This window comes from Silurus aristotelis (assembly GCF_946808225.1).
Source record: "Silurus aristotelis genome assembly, chromosome: 2".
NCBI classification, from domain to species: domain Eukaryota; kingdom Metazoa; phylum Chordata; class Actinopteri; order Siluriformes; family Siluridae; genus Silurus; species Silurus aristotelis.
The window spans coordinates 30,186,451-30,208,739 of record NC_139575.1 but is presented as its reverse complement, the minus strand read 5'-3'; the positions used below and the strand labels follow the sequence as shown (position 1 = coordinate 30,208,739).

At 41.7% G+C, this 22,289-nt stretch overlaps 2 protein-coding genes across 2 annotated transcripts in view; one reads left to right on the top strand and one right to left on the bottom strand.

The window, feature by feature from the left end:
• Nucleotides 1-22,289, bottom strand: part of wbp4 (WW domain binding protein 4) — a 218,884-nt gene that overhangs the window by 52,340 nt on the left and 144,255 nt on the right. The window lies entirely within an intron of this gene.
• igfbp5a (insulin-like growth factor binding protein 5a) overlaps nucleotides 1-22,289 on the top strand; it is a 42,658-nt gene that overhangs the window by 20,286 nt on the left and 83 nt on the right. The window contains exons 2-4 of the mRNA XM_083534476.1: nucleotides 6,196-6,395; nucleotides 6,828-6,947; nucleotides 22,111-22,289. The exon at nucleotides 22,111-22,289 is cut by the window's right edge and continues 83 nt beyond it. Of these exons, the coding sequence (XP_083390602.1) occupies nucleotides 6,196-6,395; nucleotides 6,828-6,947; nucleotides 22,111-22,245 (455 nt within the window). The 3' untranslated portion in view covers nucleotides 22,246-22,289. The remainder of the gene's footprint in view (nucleotides 1-6,195; nucleotides 6,396-6,827; nucleotides 6,948-22,110) is intronic.

Below are 22,289 nucleotides of genomic sequence, written 5' to 3'. Positions count from 1 at the left end.
TCAAGGGATAGCTCGCTAACTCCAGTTGCAACAAAAATCATATAAGCACAGACAGGTTTCCAAAACTCGCGCTTTTTAATTTTTCTTGACAACAGTGTTACGGGTTAGTCAAAGAAACTTAGAAATGAGCATCAGAATATATTAAGGACATATTCCTCGGTCTTGCACACATGCAGTAATACCAGAAAAATGCGGCGGCAGACTATTCCCAAAATGCCACACTGCTCTTAAAGGAGCCACAACATATTTCACCCATTACACTATGTAACAGACACTGTCTTTCATTAAAGCCTGTGTAAAGTTAATTAGTTTCAATGTAGGCATTATAGACAGCAGCTTATAGACAGGTGCGGCTTATTTATGTTCAAAATAAAAATCTTTGTCAAATTTAGTGCTTATATATGGGTGCGCTTAATAGTCCGGAAATTATGGTACATCAAAAGTTTGTCCTAAAGGGGCATGTCAGTTAAATTGTTTGGCTGGTGGCAGTGACATTGCAACAATGTTTATAAGTTGCAGCATTTTCTGGCCAGTATGGAGGTAACAATTCAGTTTTTTTACTTGATTGATGTCCACCTGTGATAAATTCAGTTGATTGGACATGATTTGGAAAGGCGCACACCTGTCTATATAAGGCCCTACAGTTAACAGTGCATGTCAGAGCACAAGCAAGCCATGAAGTCCAAGGAATTGTCTGTAGACCACCAAAACAGTATTGTATCGAGGCACATATCCGGGGAAGGGTACAGAAAAGTTTCGGCAGCATTTAAGTCAAGTCAAGTCAAGTTTATTTCAATAGCGCTTTTCACAACAGACATTGTCTCAAAGCAGCTTTACAGAAATCAACAGTCAAGGTGAATGGTGTGCATTTATCCCTGATGAGCAAGCCGTGGCGACCGTGGCAAGGAAAAACTCCCTTAGATGTAATGAGAAAGAAACCTTGAGAGGAAACAGACTCAAAAGGGGAACCCATCCTCATTTGGGTGACATCAAGAGTGTGATCATAAATCTTTCAACAATACAGAACACTGGAGAGTGAGAACTAACATGAGCACTGGAGTATAAGATTATAAGTAATGTTCTTTCTACAGTCTTATACAGTCTTTATAGTTATAAAACTAGGAGCTACTGAGCTTAACATTTGTGATCATCACAGATCCAGCATCAGCTTCTCCATGCCAGAGCCTTTAAACACTCCAGGAGGTCCAATGTCAAAACTCCACACATGTAGTGGGATCCAATTGGCACTGGTACGTTTTTAGATGGTTCGGGATGTTTGCAAGTTCGGCATCTACTTCTTCAAAGGTCCATAATCTTCATGAGGTGGGACGTGACTGGAGCTGGCCAAACCTCAGGATGCTTCGGGATGGGGAGAGAAAGAGAAGCAGTGGAGAGAAATTAGCGTAGCTGCTGTTCATGATATTAACAGCACAAGTTGATGGTTCTGGAGCACAAGGTTATGATGTAAGACGTGTTATGTGTAGGCTTTGCTGAAAAGATATGTTTTTAATCGGCACTTAAACTGGGAGAGTGTGTCTGAGTCCCGAACACTGTCAGGAAGACTATTCCAAAGTTTAGGAGCTAAATGTGAGAATGATCTACCACCTTTAGTGGACTTTGCTATTCTAGGAACTACTAGAAGCCCAGAGTTTTGAGATCTCAGGGAGCATGACGGATTGTAGCGTGTTAAAAGACTGGAGAGATACATGGGAGCTAAACCATTTAGGGCTTTATAAATGAGAAGTAGTAGTTTGTAGTCTTTTCGAAACTTAACAGGAAGCCAATGTAGGGATGATAAGATTGGGGTTATATGATCATATTTTCTTGACCTTATAAGAACTCTTGCTGCCGCATTCTGAACTAACTGAAGCTTGTTTATTAATGATGCAGGATATCCACCTAGTAATGCATTACAATAGTCTATTCTGGAGGTCATGAACGCATGGACGAGCTTCTCTGCATCAGATATAGATAACATGTTTCTTAGCTTAGCAATATTTCTAAGGTGAAAGAAGGCTGTTTTTGTAACTTGGTTGATATGATTAGTAAAAGACAAGTTGCTGTCTAAAATAACTCCATTTAAGGTCCCAATAAGCACAGTGGCCTCCATCATCCATGAATTGAAGTAGTTTGGAACTAGGGACTTTTCCAGATCTTTTCCATTTTACACTAGCCTTTGTGAATACAGGACAAAAGAAATTCTAGGACGAGTTTCCAAAAGTATGTTTTGTATATTATGCAAATTTCTAAAACAAAACCCAAAACCAAACAAATTTGGTAGAGCTAGATGCTCAAAGTTAATATTTCGTTTTTAAAATATTAGAGCACAACGATGGTGTGTGCAGACACAGTGGCTATGTGCCCACAGACTATCCTAACAACTGGTTTTGTTTTCAGATCAGAGACGAATAGGTCAGAATCAGCATCAGGGAAACATGATCTGATGAGTCCAGATGTGGAAATGAGATGGCTTTGTAGTCTTCTGAAATATTTGGCACAAAATGACTTGATTCAAAATATTATTTTCTCTAGTCAGGTTGTTGACATTTTTGCATTGTTGTTTTTAATTCAACATGATTAAAGTCTCCCACCATAATTAATGCTCCATCTGGATGTATTGTTAACTGATTGCTATTATCAGCATGTAACTGTCCAGTGCAATGTTTTTCTTTATTTTTACTAAACCTCTTTTCATCAGAAAACTGTATTGTGATTATACTCTTAAAAACTACAATTTTATTTCACAGCATCGTTCTGCTGCATTCTATGCTGTTAGCCAACCTTTAGGAAGACAACACAGGAGGAGAAGGGAAAGAAAGCAAAAGAGCTCTAGCTAGGCTAGAGATAACCCACACAAACCATCACTTCTAAGTCTTTTCGTCACAAACTCCTGGTCACTTGTATATGTAACTGCCTGATGATTATCACAAAGACCTGGCTTAACATCAATTATTATAGTTACATCAAGCAAGAAGGTTGTCCTGTTTGCCAGGTATATAGGACAACAAACTCTGGTAGAAGTAGAGGTCGTGGAATGCGCATATACAGTACTGTATGTAAGCAAAGACTGGTTCAGGGCTACAAGCATGATTGAGAAGCACTAAGACAATACAGCAAAATGTCAACATTTAAACAAGAGAAAAGAAAAATTTGGACCAAGTCTACACAAATGTTTCAGAAGCATACCAAGTTTCAGGAGCATACCAAGGAGCATACCAAGTCATCCCATCTCCACATCAGTTCATGTTTTCCCTGATGCTACTTGTGATATATAAGCCTATATTGTGATATATTTCTACAGAACAAACCAGCTGTTAAGACAGTTGATGTTTGCAGCAAGGACTCTCTGCCTGGGAAGTATTTACACAAGGAGCTAATTTGGAGGCATATATTACATCAGTCCTGACCTACATAGACTTAATAATAAATAATAATACATTTATATAATATATAATAAAAAAATAATAAAAAAAAATATAATAAATAATAAAAAAAAGCAGCTTTACACAGATAATGTGGTAATAAAGAATGAATAAGATATCAGAGTTCACCGAACACTCTTTATCCGTGATCCCTCTGGATCTGCTTATTTACCCAAGACAAAAGGCTAAATCAATTTTAAATCTCGACTTGAACACTAAGACTGTGTCTAAATCCCAAACACTAATTGGAAGGCTGTTTCATAACCGTGGGGATCTAGTCCTAATTATTTGAGATACAAACAAATAGCCTGCACCTTTTGATCTAAGTAGGCATGTGGGGTTTATAATGATACAGAAGTTCACTCAGATCCTGCGGTGTGAGACCGTTATGTGCTTTATATATTAGCAATTGTATTTTATGAGATATGCGAGATTTAATGGGTAGCCACAGTTTAAATAAAAGATAAGTGATTTGGTCATATTTTCTATATCAAGTAAGGACTCTTGCTACTGCATTCTGGACTAACTAAAGCTTATTTATGCACTTACTCTACCACCCAGAAAGCAAAGCATTACATTAGTGTAATATAGATGTAGAGAATGCATGAATTAGTTTTTCTGCATCCTGTATCATGTTTCTTATTTGATCAATATTTCTAAAGTGAAAGAAGGCTATCCAGGTAATGTTATTCACATGAGTCTCAAAGGAAAAAATAGTCAAATATCACACCAAGTTATTTGACTGCTGTACACACTGAGACAAAAAGACCATCCAGAGATGCTATGTAAGGTTTACGTCTAGATGCATGTGGTCCTAATAAAAGTATTTCTGTCTTATCCGAGTTAAGCAGAACGAAGTTATCAAGCATCCACTGTCTAATGTCCTTTACACACTGCTCAACATTGTTAAGATGATCTCTTCTATCTGTTTTTGCTGCAACAGTCAACTGTGTATCATCATCATAGCAATGTAGGCTAATACCATGTTTATAATTTCACCCAGAGGTAGCTATATAAAGAGAAAAGCAAATGGGCCTAAGACAGATCCTTGCAGAATACCAAACATTACCTCAGAGAGTGTAGAGAACTCACCATTTTCATTGACAAACTGATAGCGATCAGAGAGTACACTTTGGGATTTAAGTATGAAGCAAGTCCGAGAGCTCTGAGGAACCAAGATAATGAAGAGCTTTGAAAGTAAGAAGGAGAATCTTGTACTCTATTCAATATTTGACAGGAAGCCAGTGTAGATGATTGAGAACAGGAGACATATGCTCAATTATGCTTATAAAATAAATTATATTTCTTTCAGTTTTATATTTAAATGCCCTTATTGCTGTCTGAGAGTTGGCAAACTAAATTTCCTTGTTTTGAATACGATGACAGTAAAGTATCTTACTATATTCAATTAAAGCTTAAAGTCTAAACTTCAGTTTCCTCTTGATTGCTTCAATTTAAAACCATATTGGTAGTATACAGATGCAAATCTCTGAAAATTTTGTCAGTCCCCAAAGCAGTTAGACATTTTTCAATTGTCCACTACTTCAGTACACATATTGCTAATGCAGTTTCCCTGATGGCCACTGATGCAACTCAAACATCTTCCACAACCAGTCTTCCACTTTTACCAGAGGCATAAAAGGGCAGCGGGAAATCATTAGTATAAAAATAACTGTTCCCTCCCTGGACCACCAGATACTGGCTATTGCAGACTGGGAACACCCCACAAGAGCTGCAGTTTGGAGATGCTGTGACCCAGTCATTCAGCCCTCACAATTTGACCCTTGTCAAATTAGCTCAAATCCTTACGTTTGCCCATTTTACCTGCTTCTAACTCATAAACTGTGACGATATAATTTTTACTTTGCTGCCTAATAACCCCCCTCTTACAGGTGCCATGATAAAGAGATAACCAGTGTTATTCACTTCAACTGTCAATGTTATAATGTCTATGTTATGCCTGATCAGTGTAAACTGTAATGTTTGTCATTCAAAATAGGTAATTTTTGTTTTAAAGGAATTTAATACAAATAAAGTTGTGATTAAGTGCTTTATGAAGATCAACATTTGTTGAATAGCTGATGGAGAGGATTATAGTCACCTACCCCTAGGGACAAGCCACCAGTCTGTATTTTTTATACTGTACAGTTTTGCATAATTACAATATTTTTTAATGTGTTACAAACTATTGAACAGGAGAATTTAAAACTAAACTCTAGTTGGTATTCTTATTAAAAAACCAACAACATTTTTCTTTATGTAAAAATGTTAACATGGTTACAGTAAAATTTGCTATCATAACTTTTACAGACTTATTTAAAGCTAGTACTGTATTTATATCTAGAATTTACCCCATACTCCATGATTTGATGTAATTATAGTGGTAGATGCAAAAATGCAGTTCATATATGTTTGCAGTAGGGTACAGTTTAATTTACAATTTTAAATAAACAAGCTGTTTTACACATCTCCTCTGTAGAATGCTATTATTGGTAGCAAAAGGTGCTAGGTTTAAGATCTATGTAGAGAGTCCTTCGGAAATGTATGTCTAAAATGAACTTTCTGTATGATCAAAATGCCTACATTAAAGGAAATTTATCCAGTGAAAGTGATACTTAAGAATTAGACTTAAGTGAAGTATCCAGTCTGTTGTATTGAATTTAATTTTCACAAGCAAAATTATGGTTGTATAATTTGAATGACTATAGTGTGCTTGTATAACCATTATGCTGCAAGCAAATTAGCATTATGATCTTTTTATTCTTATCTATAGATCAAAATTCCAATATCCTTGGCCCAGTGACTAAAGATCTGCTTCACCATTCCAATGTGAGATTTTTTCCTCAAGACCACATAAACAACAAGAAGGTCCTGGCTGTTCATAAAGACAAGAAAAAGTTACAGTCCAAGCTCAGGACCATGGGTTTTTTTGACACCTCCCCTCTGAGCCTAGAGAAGCCTCAGCAAGAAATAGTAAGTCTCAGAATTTATACAAATGAACTGGCAAATTCTCCCATTTTGGCTTACCATCTGAATAGAAACTGTGAAATTTGATCTCACTATGGTCACTGTAAAGTTATGGTGTGCTGGTATTAGAGTGTATATTTATATATTTTACTTATATCAAATATTTAGGTCCCCTGGTGGTCTAGTGGTTAAGATGCAGCGCTCCCACCGCTGCGACCCGGGTTCGATTCCCGGTCAGGGAACCATCCCCAGCCACTCTTAGTGCCGGTCCCAAGCCCGGATAAATTGGGGAGGGTTGCGTTAGGAAGGGCATCCAGCGTAAAACATGTGCCAAATCAAACGTGCGGAGGATCCGCTGTGGCGACCCCTAACGGGAGAAGCCAAAAAGAGAGTTTTTTTACTTATATCAAATATTTGGTTGGTTTGTGCTAATTACAGGGACTGTGTCGGGAGAAACTAGACATAATTGTCAGGAGGATGAAGGATATGCCCCGAGTGATGACTATGTCTCTCTACTTGCCAAACTGTGACAAGAAAGGCTTCTTCAAGCGCAAACAGGTTTGTAGTAATATATAACAGAAAATTACATTATACACACACACACACACACACACACACACACACACACACACACACACACACACACACACTGGTGGATGAAGTGTACAAACCATGTACTTGAGCTAAAGTAAAGTAAAAACAGGTAAAATATTACTCCAGTAAATGTAAAAGTGCTCCTTTTAAACTTTAACTTGAGTACAGGTACTCAAAAAAAGTATTTGCCTTACAATGTAATTATGTATCTAAATTACTATAATTTATTATAGCTAGAATGTCCTCTTATTATTTTTGTCACAAGACACTTGCTTAATCAACTCAGTTTATGTAAAAAGACTCTAATGTTAGTCTTAGTACACCACCCTATTAATAAAGTGATATTAATTAGTCCAACACTGAATTATATTCATCCAAATTATCATGAGCCCGAAGCGTTCTTTTCAACTGCTTCCAAAAATTTGCACAAATAACACCATAGGTGTTGGGGCAAGAGCTAGGAGTTTCATCCCTAAATGGTGGCTTGCTGCGTGCTTGAGCAGTTACGTTTTTATTTATTGATTATTTATATATATATATATATTGCAACACTTGAAAATGAGTTCAGATGCCACCCATTTCTCTTGACTGCTGCTAAGATGTTTATACAACATGACTGGTGTCTACCTGTGTAAAGGTTTTGTCAGGGTGAAACAGGGTGAAACAGGGTGAAACAGGAGCCGGAAGCCGGAGTACAGCTCGCTCGGGTTTTAATGACAAGAGTGAGGGAGAGAGATACACACAATCCCTGACATTACCAGAGGGGGCGGCACCTGACGCCTCAAACCCACAGATGCCCGGAGGGCCAGGGCACTCGGAGGAGGATCCCGGTGCCCGTCCAGGGTCGAAAAGGACCCGGTCAGATTTGCCGCAAAACCGGGGAAGGCCGGGAAGGACTCGAGGCGGAGTGACAACCCCGGTGGAGAGCCGGAACCGGACGATGCCCATCCTGAAGACACGGGATGGAACCACGCCCTCAGCGGAGGTCCAAAGCGGCGCTTAGCTCATCGCGGAGGCCAGGAATGGAGCGAAACCCCGCCGCAGACCGGGGACAGAGGGACGCCTGCAGCAGAGACTGGAGACGGAAAGACGTCTTCAGTGGAGGCCGGAGGCGGAAAGACGTCTCCGGCGTAGGACAGGGACCAAGCTGCGCCTGCAGCAGAATCCAGAGGCTGAGCGACCTTCACGGCAGAGACCAGAGACCGAGTGATGCCCTTGTCGGTGATCAGGGGCGGATTGACGCCCACTAGGGAGGTCTGGAGCAGAGTGATGTCCAGCACGGAGATCGGAGACGAGTGACGCACTCGGTGGAGACCAGGAGCAGAAAAACGTCCTCGGTGGTGTCCAGAGGCCGAGCAACGCCCACGGCGGAGTTCAAAGCCTGTGTGACGAGTCCAGAGGCCAGAGTCCAGAGGCCGTGCAACGACTACGGCGGAGATGAGGAACACAGTGACCCCTTCGCCACCATCGGAGGAGCTCTTTGGTAAAACGCCGCCATCGGAGGAGCTCTTTGGCGAGACGCCGACGGAGGAGCTCTGGGGCGAGACGTTGCCGACAGATAAGCTCGAGACGATATGACCTCCTTCTTGCAGCCAGGCAGCGGTACGACGTCCCTATTGTGGCCAGACGGCGGTACGACGTCCCTTTTGCGGGCCAGGCAGCGGCGCGATGTTCCTTTCGCGGCCAGGCGGCAGTACGATGTACCTTTCGTGGCCAGGCAGCGGTTTGACGTCCCTTTCGCGGCCAGGCGGCGATTCGACGTACCCTTTCGCACCCAGGTGACGATGTAACGCACCCTCGGCGGGACACTGGAGCCGAGTCAAGTGCTCTGAGGAGCCCAGGAGCGAAGTGAAGCTCTCGGGGAAGCTCTTAAGCAGAGCGCGGCACTCCTGAAAACCCTGGGGCAGCATAGCGCGTCCACGGGAACCCCGGAACAGGGTGGCGCGCTTGTTGAAACTTTGGGGTGGAGTGGCGCGCTCATAGACGCTTGGAGTGGGAGCGGCACGCCCACGGGAACCCCGGAACAGGGCGGCGCGCTCGTGGAAACTCTAGAGCGGAGCGGATCGCTAGTGGAAATTTTGGAGCGGAGCGAAGCCCGCCCAGAATCGAGGGGGCTGTAAAGCAGATCCGCCGGATTCATCCAGAACATCCCCGTGAGAAGCCCAATGAAATGAGCGCACGGGCGGAAATCCCCTCCGAATGCGCTCCACAGCTTACTGGCGAGACAGAGAGAGTCTCCAGACAAGAGAGAGATATGGAGCGCGATTTTAGCTGTTTCGGTGGGGTAAGAGGGGGGATAGAAACTCATATATTCACCCACACTCCATATAAAACCGTTCCACTCTGCCATATCGCCGGGAAAGCGAGCCGGGAATTCCAGAAGACTCGCAGGGGGGTGTGGCGCGGCTGCGCTTGCATGTTCCCGAGCCGGCGAGGATGAATCGGCAGCGTGCTTCCGGGTGTTTCCACAGGCGGAGCTTGGCCGTCGCTTCAACGTGGCACAGCGAATCCACCATCCGAGGTTTGGATTACTCCGGGACCACGGCGGCAACCCGATAATGTCCCTGGCTTCTTTTTCCTCCTCCTTTTTTTAAATTTTTTTATATATATTCCTTTTCAGGGGTTCGTTATTCTGTCAGGGTGCGAGTGAAACAGGAGGTGGAAGCCGGAGTACAGCCGCTCGGGTTTTAATGACAAGAGTGAGAGAGAGAGATACACACAAAAGCCTCTCCTCAGTACAAAACCAATAGAAGCCTGCTTGGAGTTTGCCAACAGGCACCTAAAGGACTTTCAGAATGTGTGGAACAAGATTCTCTGGTCTGGTGGAAACAAGATTAAAATGTTTGGCCTCAATTCTAAATGTTATTTCTGGAGCCAATCTGGCACTGCTCATCATCTGCTCAAAACCCTCCCAAAAATAAAGCATGATGCTGGAGACATCATGCTGTGGAAGTATTTTTCTGACAGCTTGAAAAACTCTCATCAAGTCAAGAGTCAAGAAGCTTTTAATTGTCATTTTAACCATATACAGCTGACGCAGTACCCAGTGAAATGAGACAACGTTCCCCCAGAACGCTGGTGCTACATAAAACAACATAAAGCTACATAACAGAAAATACAGAGCTAAGGACTAGTAAGTGTCCTCGCCACATAAAGTGCATCGTGTGAAACCTGGTGCAAACAGTGCAAGACAGACAAAGACAACACAAGACAGTGTAGGAGAAAAACACAAAACATATAGTAAACAGTAGGTTGTGCAGGGAGAACTTGTAAGTACTTGTAAGTAAACAAAATGCAAACAAAAGGATTTGTGCAAAACAGCAATAACAGCTGTTTTTTTGCACAAGGATGTGCAAAAACAGCATATAACAGTTTGTAATAATAAAGTAATATAATATGGGTGGTGCTGAAGACATGGATGTGTGAATGAGTATGGGTGTGTGTTTGAGTCCAGGTTGTACAGATCAGTAACACAGTTGAGTGTGTGTGCATGAGTTCAGTTCTGTGTGTTGAGGAGCCTGATGGCTTAAGGGGAAAAAAAACTGTTGCACAGTCTGTATGTGACAGCCCGAATGCTTTGGAACCGCTTTCCTGATGGTAGGAGAGTGAAAAGTGTATGTAAGGGGTGTGTGGCGAGAGAGACTCAGATGATCTTCTCAGCTGTCCTCACTATCCTCTGTAGGGTCTTCTCCCCAAGTGCACCTCGGACTCTCTCAACCTAAGGACTGCCGTGTGTGTGAGAGTGTGTGTGTGTGTGTGTGTGTGTGTGTGTGTGTGTGTGTGTGTGTGTGTGTGTGTGTGTGTGTGTGTGCTTGTGTGTATCTCTCTCCCTCAATCTTGTCATTAAACCCGAGCGAGCTGTATTCCGGCTACCGCCTCCTGTTTCACTCGCACCCTGACAGTATAAGAGCGCAATATTTAACAGATTCAGTTAAGATGCAGTTTTGTAGGTAGACTATACTATGGTGACTGCAGTGCCATAAATCAAAATGTACAGACACTAGATGACTTTAGACCTGTGGCACTTACATATTTAGTTATTAAAAATTAGTAAAGAGAGAAATTATGCAAAAGATTCAGAGTTCTCAAACACCCTTCAATTTGCATATGGGGCTAAGTGAGGTGTAGAGGATGCTTTTACACTTAATACTTCGCACTTGGATAAGCCGAACAAATTTGCTAAATTACTTTTTATGGATTTTTCATCCGCTTTAAATACCATTCAGCCACATATGTTAATCGAAAAGCTATTTAGTAAATTTTGGGTTGTTTTTAAGTCTTGCAGGTTGAATTTTTGATTTCTTTGTACAAAGAACATAGAGTCAATTAAATGTTTTTCGAATGGTTGGTATCATCTAATGGGTCTTCACTAGGATGTGTCCTCTTTTAATGATTCTATAATTGTTAGCTTACTTAGTGAGGAGGACTCTATGCATAGTCCTGTGGTTGATGATTGTCTGGAGTCGATTGTTTACCAAGGACGTAAAATTACAGGGAGAAAGCAGATGACTATGGCCCAGTTATACCATAGGTGTTGGGTAAAGCCCAGGGCATTTTGTTAAATAATTCTCACCCTCTGTATCAAGAGTATCCTACTCTCTGGCAAGTGGTATCAAACTCCTAGTAGTAAAAAACTCGTTTTAGACTTTCATTTATCCCATCGGCTAAAGTTTTTACATTTAAGGTAAAACGTTTTTTTTTAGAAATTGTGTTTGATTTATGTGTTGATATGTCTAGTAATATTCTTATATGCTGCAACCAAATTGCATTTTGGGAAACAAATAAGGATGAACTGATGAACTAGGTTTTCTGCATCCTAGGGTTATATTTCTAAATTTAGCAATAAATCTAAGGTGAAAGAGAGGGAGGATTGCAGCAGGGGGGACTGGATGGGGGCAGGGGAGGGTAGCTGATCGAATCTGTTAAAGAATAGATTGAGATCATTCACCCACTTCTTTTCAGGCTAAGGGTGACCAGAAGTGGGTGAATGATCTCCACCCTCTCTGCTTCCACAGCAAGCAGCTCCAGTCCCACTTCTCTCTGCACAGCTATCAGCTCAAAGACAATACACAACACACCTAACTCCCCCCCCCCCCCCCGATTCTCTCCAGTCAACACTCCATCCAATACACACTGACCCTTACAGAAGCCCAGGTGAGAATGGAGCTCAGGAAGATCAAAGCGAGGAAGGCTGCAGGCCCAGACGGCATCAGCTCCAGGCTACTTAAGACCTGTGCAGACCAGCTGTGCGGCATATTGCTGTACATGTTTGACCTGAGCCTGAAGCTGGGAAAGGTGCCACAGATATGGAAAACAGCCTGGAAAAGGCTGGGAGAACTGTGAGAGTCATGTTTTTTGACTTCTCTAGTGCTTTTAACACCATCCAACCTGCGCTCCTGAGGGATAAGATGGTGTACATGGAAGTGGACCATCATCTGTCTGCCTGGATACTGGACTACCTCACAGACTGACCACAGTATGTGAGGACTCGTGACTGTGAGTCTGACATGATTGTCTGCAACACTGCAGCCCTGCAGGGAACGGTTCTAGCCCCGTTTCTCTTCACCATCTACACTGCAGACTTCATGTTCAGCTCAGCAACCTGTCACCTACAGAAGTTCTCTGATGACTCTGCCATCGTCGGTCTAATCACGGATGATGATGTCAGGGACTACAGAGGTTTATACAGAACTTTGTGGACTGGTGCCAACGGAGCTGCCTCCAGATAAATGCGGGGAAAACTAAAGAACTGGTGGTGGATTTCCATAGGCACAAACTTTATCACCAGTGAACATTCAGGGAAAGGACATTGTGAGAGTGGACTCTTACAAATACCTGTGTGTTCACCCAAACAACAAACTGGACTGGACAGACAACACTGAGGCAATTTACAAGAAAGGGCAGAGCAGACTCTTTCTGCTGAGGAGACTAAGGTCTTTTGGAGTGCAAGGAGAGCTACTGAAGACCTTTTTTGACTCTGTGGTGGCCTCAGCCATATTCTATGGAGTGGTCTGCTGGGGCAGCAGCATCTCTACTGCAGACAGGAAGAGACTAGACAAGCTGATCAGGAAGGCATGTATTTATACATATATTTATACATTGTACTGTGTATATACTGTTATTATAGTATGTGTATATTCTTTTTTATATATTTGCATTTATTTGTATTTCTTTGTTTATTATTATTATTATTATTATTATTATTAGTTTTTATTCCTCTGTTTTTATTTCTTTGTATATTCTTTTTTATAAATTTGCATTTGTTTTTATTCTTTGTTTTGCTGCTGTAACAAAGAAATTTCCCCACTGTGGGACAAATAAAGGTTTATCTTATCTTATCCTATCTTAAGAAGGCTATCCTGGTAATGGTATTCACATGAGCCTTAAAGGAAAGACTAGAGTCAATAATAACACTGAAATCTTTGACTGCTTTGACACAGAAGGAACATGCAGAGATGCTACATAATCCGAAAGTGTACTTTTAGCTGCATGCGGTCCTAGTAAAAGTACTTCTGTCTAAGCAGAAGGAAGTCAAGCATCAAGCATCCATAGTTTAATGTCCTTTACACACCCTCAACATTGTTAAGCTGATCAGTAGTTCACTGACTGTCTTTTTTTCCTATTTTGCTATTTTGCCATTTTAGCAATGGCTTTCTTACAGCCAATTGACCTGTCATCCCTGCAGCATGAAGTCTTTTCTTCCCAATTGAAACTGTGAACGCAGCTTACTTTGACCAGTGTTCAGCAGTGCCTGAATCTGTTGTGAATTAAACTGCCTAAAATTCAGAAACTTGTTTTTTAATTCTCTTTTGGCTTTGGGTCTGCCAGACCTTTTCAGGTCAGGGTTTCATTTAATTTCAAAATGCCTTTTGGTGGTGTAGGAAATAGTACTCACTGACACATTGGCTTTTTTTGTTAAAATGTCTCTGAAGGAAAGGCTTATAATTTCTGCCTGTCTTCCTTTGGTAATTGCCTTGTTCTCGCCATTATGAGAGCAATATACTACTTCCTGCAGTACAAAACTTTCCAAAATAATCTCTTAAGCGGTTTTAGTAACACAGTCTGTTCTAACATAACCTATAGGGTATTTACTGGACTTATTATGGATGAACACCTTTAAAAAAATAAACAGGAAAAATGTGTTTTAAAACTTTCACACACGGTAGTGTGCGTATATGCACAATATCTCACAAAAGTAAGTATACCCCTCACATTACAGCAACCATTTCAGCATATCTGCTCAAGGGAAGTTTGGTGAAGTGATCAGTCCCTTAAAGTATACCATTATACTTTGGTGAAACCAAACATGTGGCAAGTAACAACTATATCACAAGCTTTACACAAAGCTAGCCTTTATGGCCAAAGTGGCAAGATAGTCTCATTTGCTCAATGTAAAAACAGACCTCAGATAACAAAGGTGATATGGTCTGATAAGACCAAAATTAACCTTTTGGTCCTGCACTCCAAGTGCTATATTGGACAAAATGCAAATAGAGCACATTATCCAAAACATACTATTTTATGCTAACATACAAACCTACTGTGATGCATGTTGGTGGCAGCATTATTTTATGGGGGTAGTTCTTTTCAGCAGAGACTGGCCGATTGGTCAGGATTTAAAAGAAAATGTAAGCTGCAAAGTACATGTTGAAAAATCATAATTTTCTATTATTCTTACTGTGGCATTATCATTGGTTCTAGGTGGGCGGGTGTGAGGATTTCTATCTGTCTTGTAATTTTCCATATACTAAAGACTTTAGAGTTTAGTGAGAGTGGTGCGATAAAGAAAAAACATACAGAAAAGCATTTCAGAATACACATATTGGTGGATAGTGATCAAGATTTTTACAAACCTGCAGTGTTTTTCAGAGATCTTAGTTGGAGGAGCAGCTGCTCTCTATGGAACATGGAAGAAACACAGCCAGGGGGAACATGCCAATGCACTAGTGAAGCTATGACAGTGGCAAATTAGAACTGCACTACCATTAATTTTACCTGTCAAATATCCGCTCATTGTCGAGCAAAACTGACAAACTGATTGTTCTTAATGGAACAAAGAAAAACTTTGTATGCTCCGCTGCTCTCTGTTTTACTATAACTTGGCTCAGTCACTCAATCTTAGACAGCGGATTACTTCTCTCAGGCTTCCAGTTGAGCACACTGAGTGGATCATGTAACGGCACTATCGAGGAAAAAAGAAAGGCAGAGGAATCTGCTTCTAAATGAATGACTATTAGTGTACACATATCACAGTGCTGAATAAATACTGCAACCCAAACTTGGAAACACTGTTCATAAACTGTAAACCTTTTCATGGAACAATGTGAGTAATGCACTGCAAAACCTGGCAAACCAAATATCCGGCATTTAGCAACAAAAAAAACGGATTCTCTTTTCATTATCCTTGAATTGACAACCCTTGAACTTCCAAAATACAGGCAGCATATTAATTGACCCACAAGAGAAGATAACACTGGATCATATGGGGAACTCCGATTACTGCTTGGGATATTTTATTCCAATGTACAAGCAGAAACTAAAATCTGCTAAGCATGTAGTTAAAACAGTGAAGAGATGTACCAGTGAGGCAAAGCAGGAACTACAAGACTGCTTTGACTGCTCTGATTGGACTGTCTTTAAAGCTGGAATTGCCAGTCTGGATGAAATGACTGACACTGTGACACCTTTTTTTTTTAAAGACGTGTGTGTGTGCCAACCACAACCTTCTGCACATTCAGTAACAACAAGCCATGGTTCACAGCCAAACTTAAACAACTTCGATATGTCACAGAGGATGCCTACAGAGGGGAGCAGGTTTTTACAGTGTGGGACAAATACGCATAACACAAAATACAAAATATTGCTGACCAGTAAACCTACTGTATACTCTGATTATACAGTACTGTGCAAAAGAGGACTATAAAGTGCACAAACAGCAGTAGCAGCAGTTGAGAGGTGCAAAAAACAGCATATAAACAGTATAATGTGATTCTTCTTCTTCTTCTTTCGGCTGCTCCCATTAGGGGTCGCCACAGCGGATCATCTGTCTCCATACCACCCTGTCCTCTACATCTGCCTCTTTTACACCAACTACCTGCATGTCTTCCCTCACCACATCCATGAACCTCCTCCTTGGCCTTCCTCTTTTCCTCCTACCTGGTGGCTCCATCCTCAGCATTCTTCTACCAATATAATTCATGTCCCTCCTCTGCACATGTCCAAACCATCTTAATCTCACCTCCCTCACCTTGTCACCAAAACATCCTACATGCGCTGTCCCTCTAATAAACTCATTTCTGATCTTATCCATCCTCGTCACTCCCAACGAAAACCTCAACATCTTCAGCTCTGCTACCTCCAGCTCCACCTCCTGTCTTTTACTCAATGCCACTGTCTCTAATCCATACAACATTGCAGGTCTCACCACAGACCTATAAACTTTCCCTTTCATTTTTGCAGATACCCTACTATCACAAATCACTCCTGTCACTCTTCTCCACCCACTCCACCCTGCCTGCACTCTTTTCTTCACTTCTCTAACACACTCTCCATTACTTTGCACTGTTGAACCCAGGTACCTGAATTCCTCCACCTTCTCCAGCTCTTCTCCCTGCAACCGCACAACTCCACTGCCCTCCCTCTCATTCACACACATGTACTCTGTCTTACTCCTACTGACTTTCATTCCTCTTCTCTCCAGCGCATATCTCCACCTCTCTAGGCTCTTCTCAACCTGCTCCCTACTCTCACAACAAATCACAATATCATCCGCAAACATCATAGTCCAGGGAGACTCCTGTCTGACCTCATCCGTCAACCTGTCTATCACCACTGCAAACAGGAAGGGGCTCAGGGCCGATCCTTGATGCAGTCCAACCTTCACCCTGAACCAGTCTGTCGTTCCTACTGCACACTTCACTGCCGTCACACTGTCCTCATACATGTCCTGCACCACCCTCACATACTTCTCTGACACACCTGACTTCCTCATACAATACCACAACTCCTCTCTTGGCACCCTGTCTTACATCTTCTCTAAATCCACAAATACACAATGCAATTCCTTCTGTCCTTCTCTATACTTCTCCATCAACATTCCTAATGCAAATAAGGCATCTGTGGTGCTCTTTCTCGGCATGAAACCATACTGTTGCTCACAGATGGTCACCTCTTCTCTCAGCCTGGCTTCCACTATTCTTTCCCATAACTTCATGGTGTGACTGATCAACTTAATTCCCCTGTAGTTACTGCAAGACTGCACATCTCCTTTATGCTTAAAGATCGGTACCAGCACACTTCTTCTCCATTCCTCAGGCATCTACTTACCTTCCAAAATCCTGTTAAACAATCTGGTCAAAAACTCCACTGCCATCTCTCCTAAACATCTCCACGCTTCTACCGGTATGTCATCTGGTCCAACCGACTTTCCACTCTTCATCATCCTAATCGCTGCTCTCACTTCCTCCTTACTAATCCTATCCACATCCTACTTCACCAACTCCACATCATCCAACCTTCTCTCTCTCTGATTTTCCTCATTCATCAGCTGCTCAAAATACTCCCTCCACCTTCTCAACACACTCTCCTCACTAGTCAACACATTTCCCTCTCCATCCTTTACTGCTCTAACTTGCAGTACATCCTTTCCAGCTCGGTCCCTCTGCCTGGCCAATCGGTACAAATCTTTTTCTCCTTCCTTAGTGTCCAACCTCTCATACAGCTCCTCATATGCCTTTTCCTTGGCTCTCGCCACATCCCTCTTAACCTGCTGCCGCATCTCCTTGTACTCCTGCCTACTTTTCTCATCACTCTGTCTATCCCACTTCTGTTTTGCCAACCTCTTTCTCCTTATGCTCTCCTGCACTTCCTCATTTTTACCACCACGTCTCCTTGTCTTGCTTTCTATTTCCAGATGTCACATCAAGTACTTTTCTAGCTGCCTCCCTCATCACTCCTGCAGTAGTTGCCCAATCATCCAACACCTCCTTAACACCACTGAGCCTCTGTCTGACCTCTTCCCTGAACCTCACACTACACTCTTCCTCCTTCAGTTTCCACCATCTTATTCTTCTTTCAGTCCTTACTCTCCTCCTCTTCTTCTTCTTCGCCTCCAAAACCATCCTACAGACCACCATCCGATGCTGTCTAGCTACACTGTCCCCTGCCAACACCTTACAGTCTCCAATCTCCTTTAGGTTGCATCTCCTGCATAGCACATAGTCCACCTGTGTGCACCTTCCTCCATGCTTATACGTCACCCTATGATCCTCCTTCTTCTTAAAATAAGTGTTCACCACTGCCATTTCCATCCTTTTAGCAAAATCCACCACCATCTGCCCTTCCACATTCCTCCCCTTAAAACCATACCTACCCATCACCTCCTCATCACCTTTGTTCCCTTCACCTACATGCCCATTAAAGTCTGCCCCAATCACCAATCGTTCTTTCTTAGGTACACCATCTACCACTTCATCTAATTCACTCCAGAATATTTCCTTCTCCTCCATCTCACAGCCAACTTGTGGAGCATAGGCACTGATGACATTTATCATCATCCCTTCAACTTCCACCTTCACGATCATCACCCTATCAGAAACTCTCTTCACCTCCACTACACTCTTACTGTACTCTTCCTTCAGAATCACCCCTACACCATTCCTCTTTCCATCCACACCATGATAAAACAGTTTAAATCCACCTCCAATGTTCCTGGCCTTACTCCCTTTCCACTTGGTCTCCTGAACACACAGCATATCTACCTTTCTCCTCTCCATCATATCAGCTACCTCTCTCCCTTTACCCGTCATAGTACCAACATTTAAAGTACCAACCCGAACCTCCACTCTCCTACACTGCTCCTTTCCCTGCCGTCTCTGTAGACGTCTTCCTCCTCTCCTTCTCCTTCTTCAGGCCAACAGTAGCCCAATTTCCACCGGTACCCTGTCGGCTAACGATACCTGTGGCGGTCGTTGTTAACCCGGGCCTCGACCGATCCGGTATGAAATTCTCATTTGTGATCCGCATATTTGATTTGGCGCATATTTTACCTCTGGATGCCCTTCCTAACGCAACCCTCCCCATTTACCCGGCCTTGGGACTGGCACTAAGAGTTTTACCTACTCCCTACTTATACTCTTTTACCTACTCCCTTTACCTACTATTTTTTTTCCTCAGGCAATCACCCTCATTAACAACTGACCATAATTATATGCCCTGCTTCATATTTATAAGTACTGCATTTTCAGAACAGTCAGTAATCACTTCATCCCCATATGTTACACACACTATTGCTGCTATATATTGTAAAAAAGTTCTACTGTAACCTCTCTATCTTACGTGACGCACAATACTGCTATTTGTACTACCAGGCACTCTCACATTTTATGTACATTACTGATCTGTCATATACTCTGTATTTTGTGTTCTGTTTAAAACTCGTTTTGTCTATATTGTCTCGTATTGTCTGTATTGTCTTGTATAGTATTATTTTTGTCTGTATTTTTTGAGTGTCACCAACAGCTGGAATCAAATGTGTCAACACACTTTGCCAAAAAACTTGATTCTAATTTTGATTCTGATAGGCTATAACAGCAGACAATTGTGCAAAGATCCACGTCTGTCAGCCAAGAAAACTATGAGCTCAGCTGAACAGTTTAATAAAAAATGGTTTGACAAATCTCAATCTCTGCTGAGTCACACAGATTGTAGGTCTAGAATTTGGAGCCAACAGCATGTATCCATGGACCCAACTCAACCCTTGTGTCAACATTTCTGGAGAACCATTTTGCAACTAATTACGTTAATTGGCAACAAGTCATCAACATGATTAGGCATTAAAAGTTTCTTAGAGAGAGAGAGAGAGTCTTAAGGCCCTCAGGTGGCATTGCAATAAAAACATAATTCTGTAATGGAAAGCACTGCATAAAACGCCTTTTAAAAATCACCGTCTGTAAACACAGTTTACCATGTTCAGAAATAAAGAAATGTCTGGACGTCTGAAATGTCGTCTGTTTTATGGTCAGATGAAGTCTGCATACCTGAAGGTATGGGAATGCATTAATGCCTATGGGATGGGCAGTTTGTACATCTGGAAAGCAGCATCAAAATTGAATGGTATATACAGTGGGTACAGAAAGTATTCAGACCGCCTTACATTTTCACTCTTTGTTATATTGCAGCCATTTGCTAAAATCATTTAGGTTCATTTCTTTTCTTCATAAATGTACACATAGCACATAGAATTGTTGACATTTTTTGCAGATTTATTAAAAAAGAAAAACAAATATCACATGGTCCTAAGTATTCAGACCCTTTGCTGGGACATATATTTAACTCAGGTGATATCCATTTTTTCTGATCTTTTTCGAGATGGTTCTACACCTTCATTTGAGTCCAGCTGTGTTTGATTATACTGATTGAACTTGATTAGGGAAGCCACACACCTGTCTATATAAGACCTTACAGATCACAATGCATGTCAGAGCAAATGAGAATCATGAGGTCAAAGGAACTGCCTGAAGAGCTCAGAGACAGAATTGTGGCAAGGCACAAAAAAATTCTGCTGTACTTAAGGTTCCTAAAAGCCCAGTGGCCTCCATAATCCTTAAATGAAATACTTTTGGGACGACCAGAACCCTTCCTAGAGCTGGCTGTCCGGCCAAACTGAGCTATCGGGGGAGAAGAGCCTTGGTGAGAGAGGTAAAGAAGAACCCAAAAATCACTGTGGCTGAGCTCCAAAGATGCAGTCAGGAGATGGGAGAAAGTTGTAGAAAGTCAACCATCACTGCAGCCCTCCACCAGGCTTTATGGCAGAGTGGCCCGACGGAAGCCTCTCCTCAGTGGAAGACATATTAAAGCCTGCATGGAGTTTGCTAAAAAACACCTGAAGGATTTAAAGATGTTGAGAAATAAGATTCTCTGGTCTGATGAGACCAAGATATAACTTTTTGGGCTTAATTCTAAGCGGTATGTGTGGAGAAAACCAGGCACTGCTCATCACCTGTCCAATACAGTCCCAACAGTGAAGCATGCCGGTGGCAGCATCATGCTGTGGGGGTGTTTTTCAGCTGCAGGGACAGAACGACTGGTTGCAATCGAGGGAAAGATGAATGCGGCCAAATACAGGGATATCCTGGACGAAAACCTTCTCCAGAGTGCTCTGGACCTCAAGACTGGGCCGAAGGTTTACCTTCCAACAATATTGTTATCCAACAATATCGAAGGAGCTGTATTAAATTAAAAGGGTGCTTTTACTAAATACTGAGCAATGGGTCTGAATACTTAGGATCATGTGATATTTCAGTTTTTCTTTTTTAATAAATCTGCAACAATGTCAACAATTCTGTTTTTCTGTCAATATGGGGTGCTATGTGTACATTAATGAGGAAGAAAAATTAACTTAAATGATTTTAGCAAATGGCTGCAATATAACAAAGAGTGAAAAATTTAGGGGGGCTGAATACTTTCTGTACCCACTGTACATGTTTTAGGGCAACATATACTTCCATCCAGATGTCTTTTTTAGAGCCTTGCATATTTCAGCAAGACAATGTTTAACGCATACTGCATCTATTACAAGAGCAGAGTTTCACAGTAAATGATTTATAGTACTGAACTGGCCTGCCTGCAGTCCAGACTTTTCCCCATATGAAAACATTTGGCACATATAAATAAAAAAATGCAACAAAAAGACCAAGGAGGGTGAGCAGCTAGAATTCTGTATCAGACAAACATAGAACACTAGAAAATCTTCTAGCAAAACTCCACCAACTATTCCCCTCATTCCCAGACATATAAAGATTTTTTTTAAAGAAGAGTGGGATGCTAAAAAGTAATAAATTTGGCCCTGTCCTAACTTTTTTTGAGATGTGTTGCAGCTATAAAATTCTAAATTATCTTATTTTTACCTTAAAATAATACAGTTTGTGAGTCTAAAAATTTACATTTGTTCTATTGTGTGAATAAAATATGGGTTTATGAGATTTACAGATCATTGCATTCTGCTTTTATTTACAATTTACACAGTGTTTGAACTTTTTTTCAAATTGGGATTGGATTTTGTATAGTATCTACAGAGATGTTAATGTTTTTTGCCTAACCATTACACGTTAATTATTTTATGTTGCAGTGTAAGCCCTCCAGGGGGCGAAAGAGAGGCATTTGTTGGTGTGTAGACAAATACGGGGCCATGGTGCCAGAAACCGACTCCAGTGGAGGCAGCGTCCAGTGCAGAGACACAGAGAACAGCAGTAAAAACAAATAAAGAGTTGTGTTCTTGAAGGCAGGTCTTTGATAACTTTTGCCATG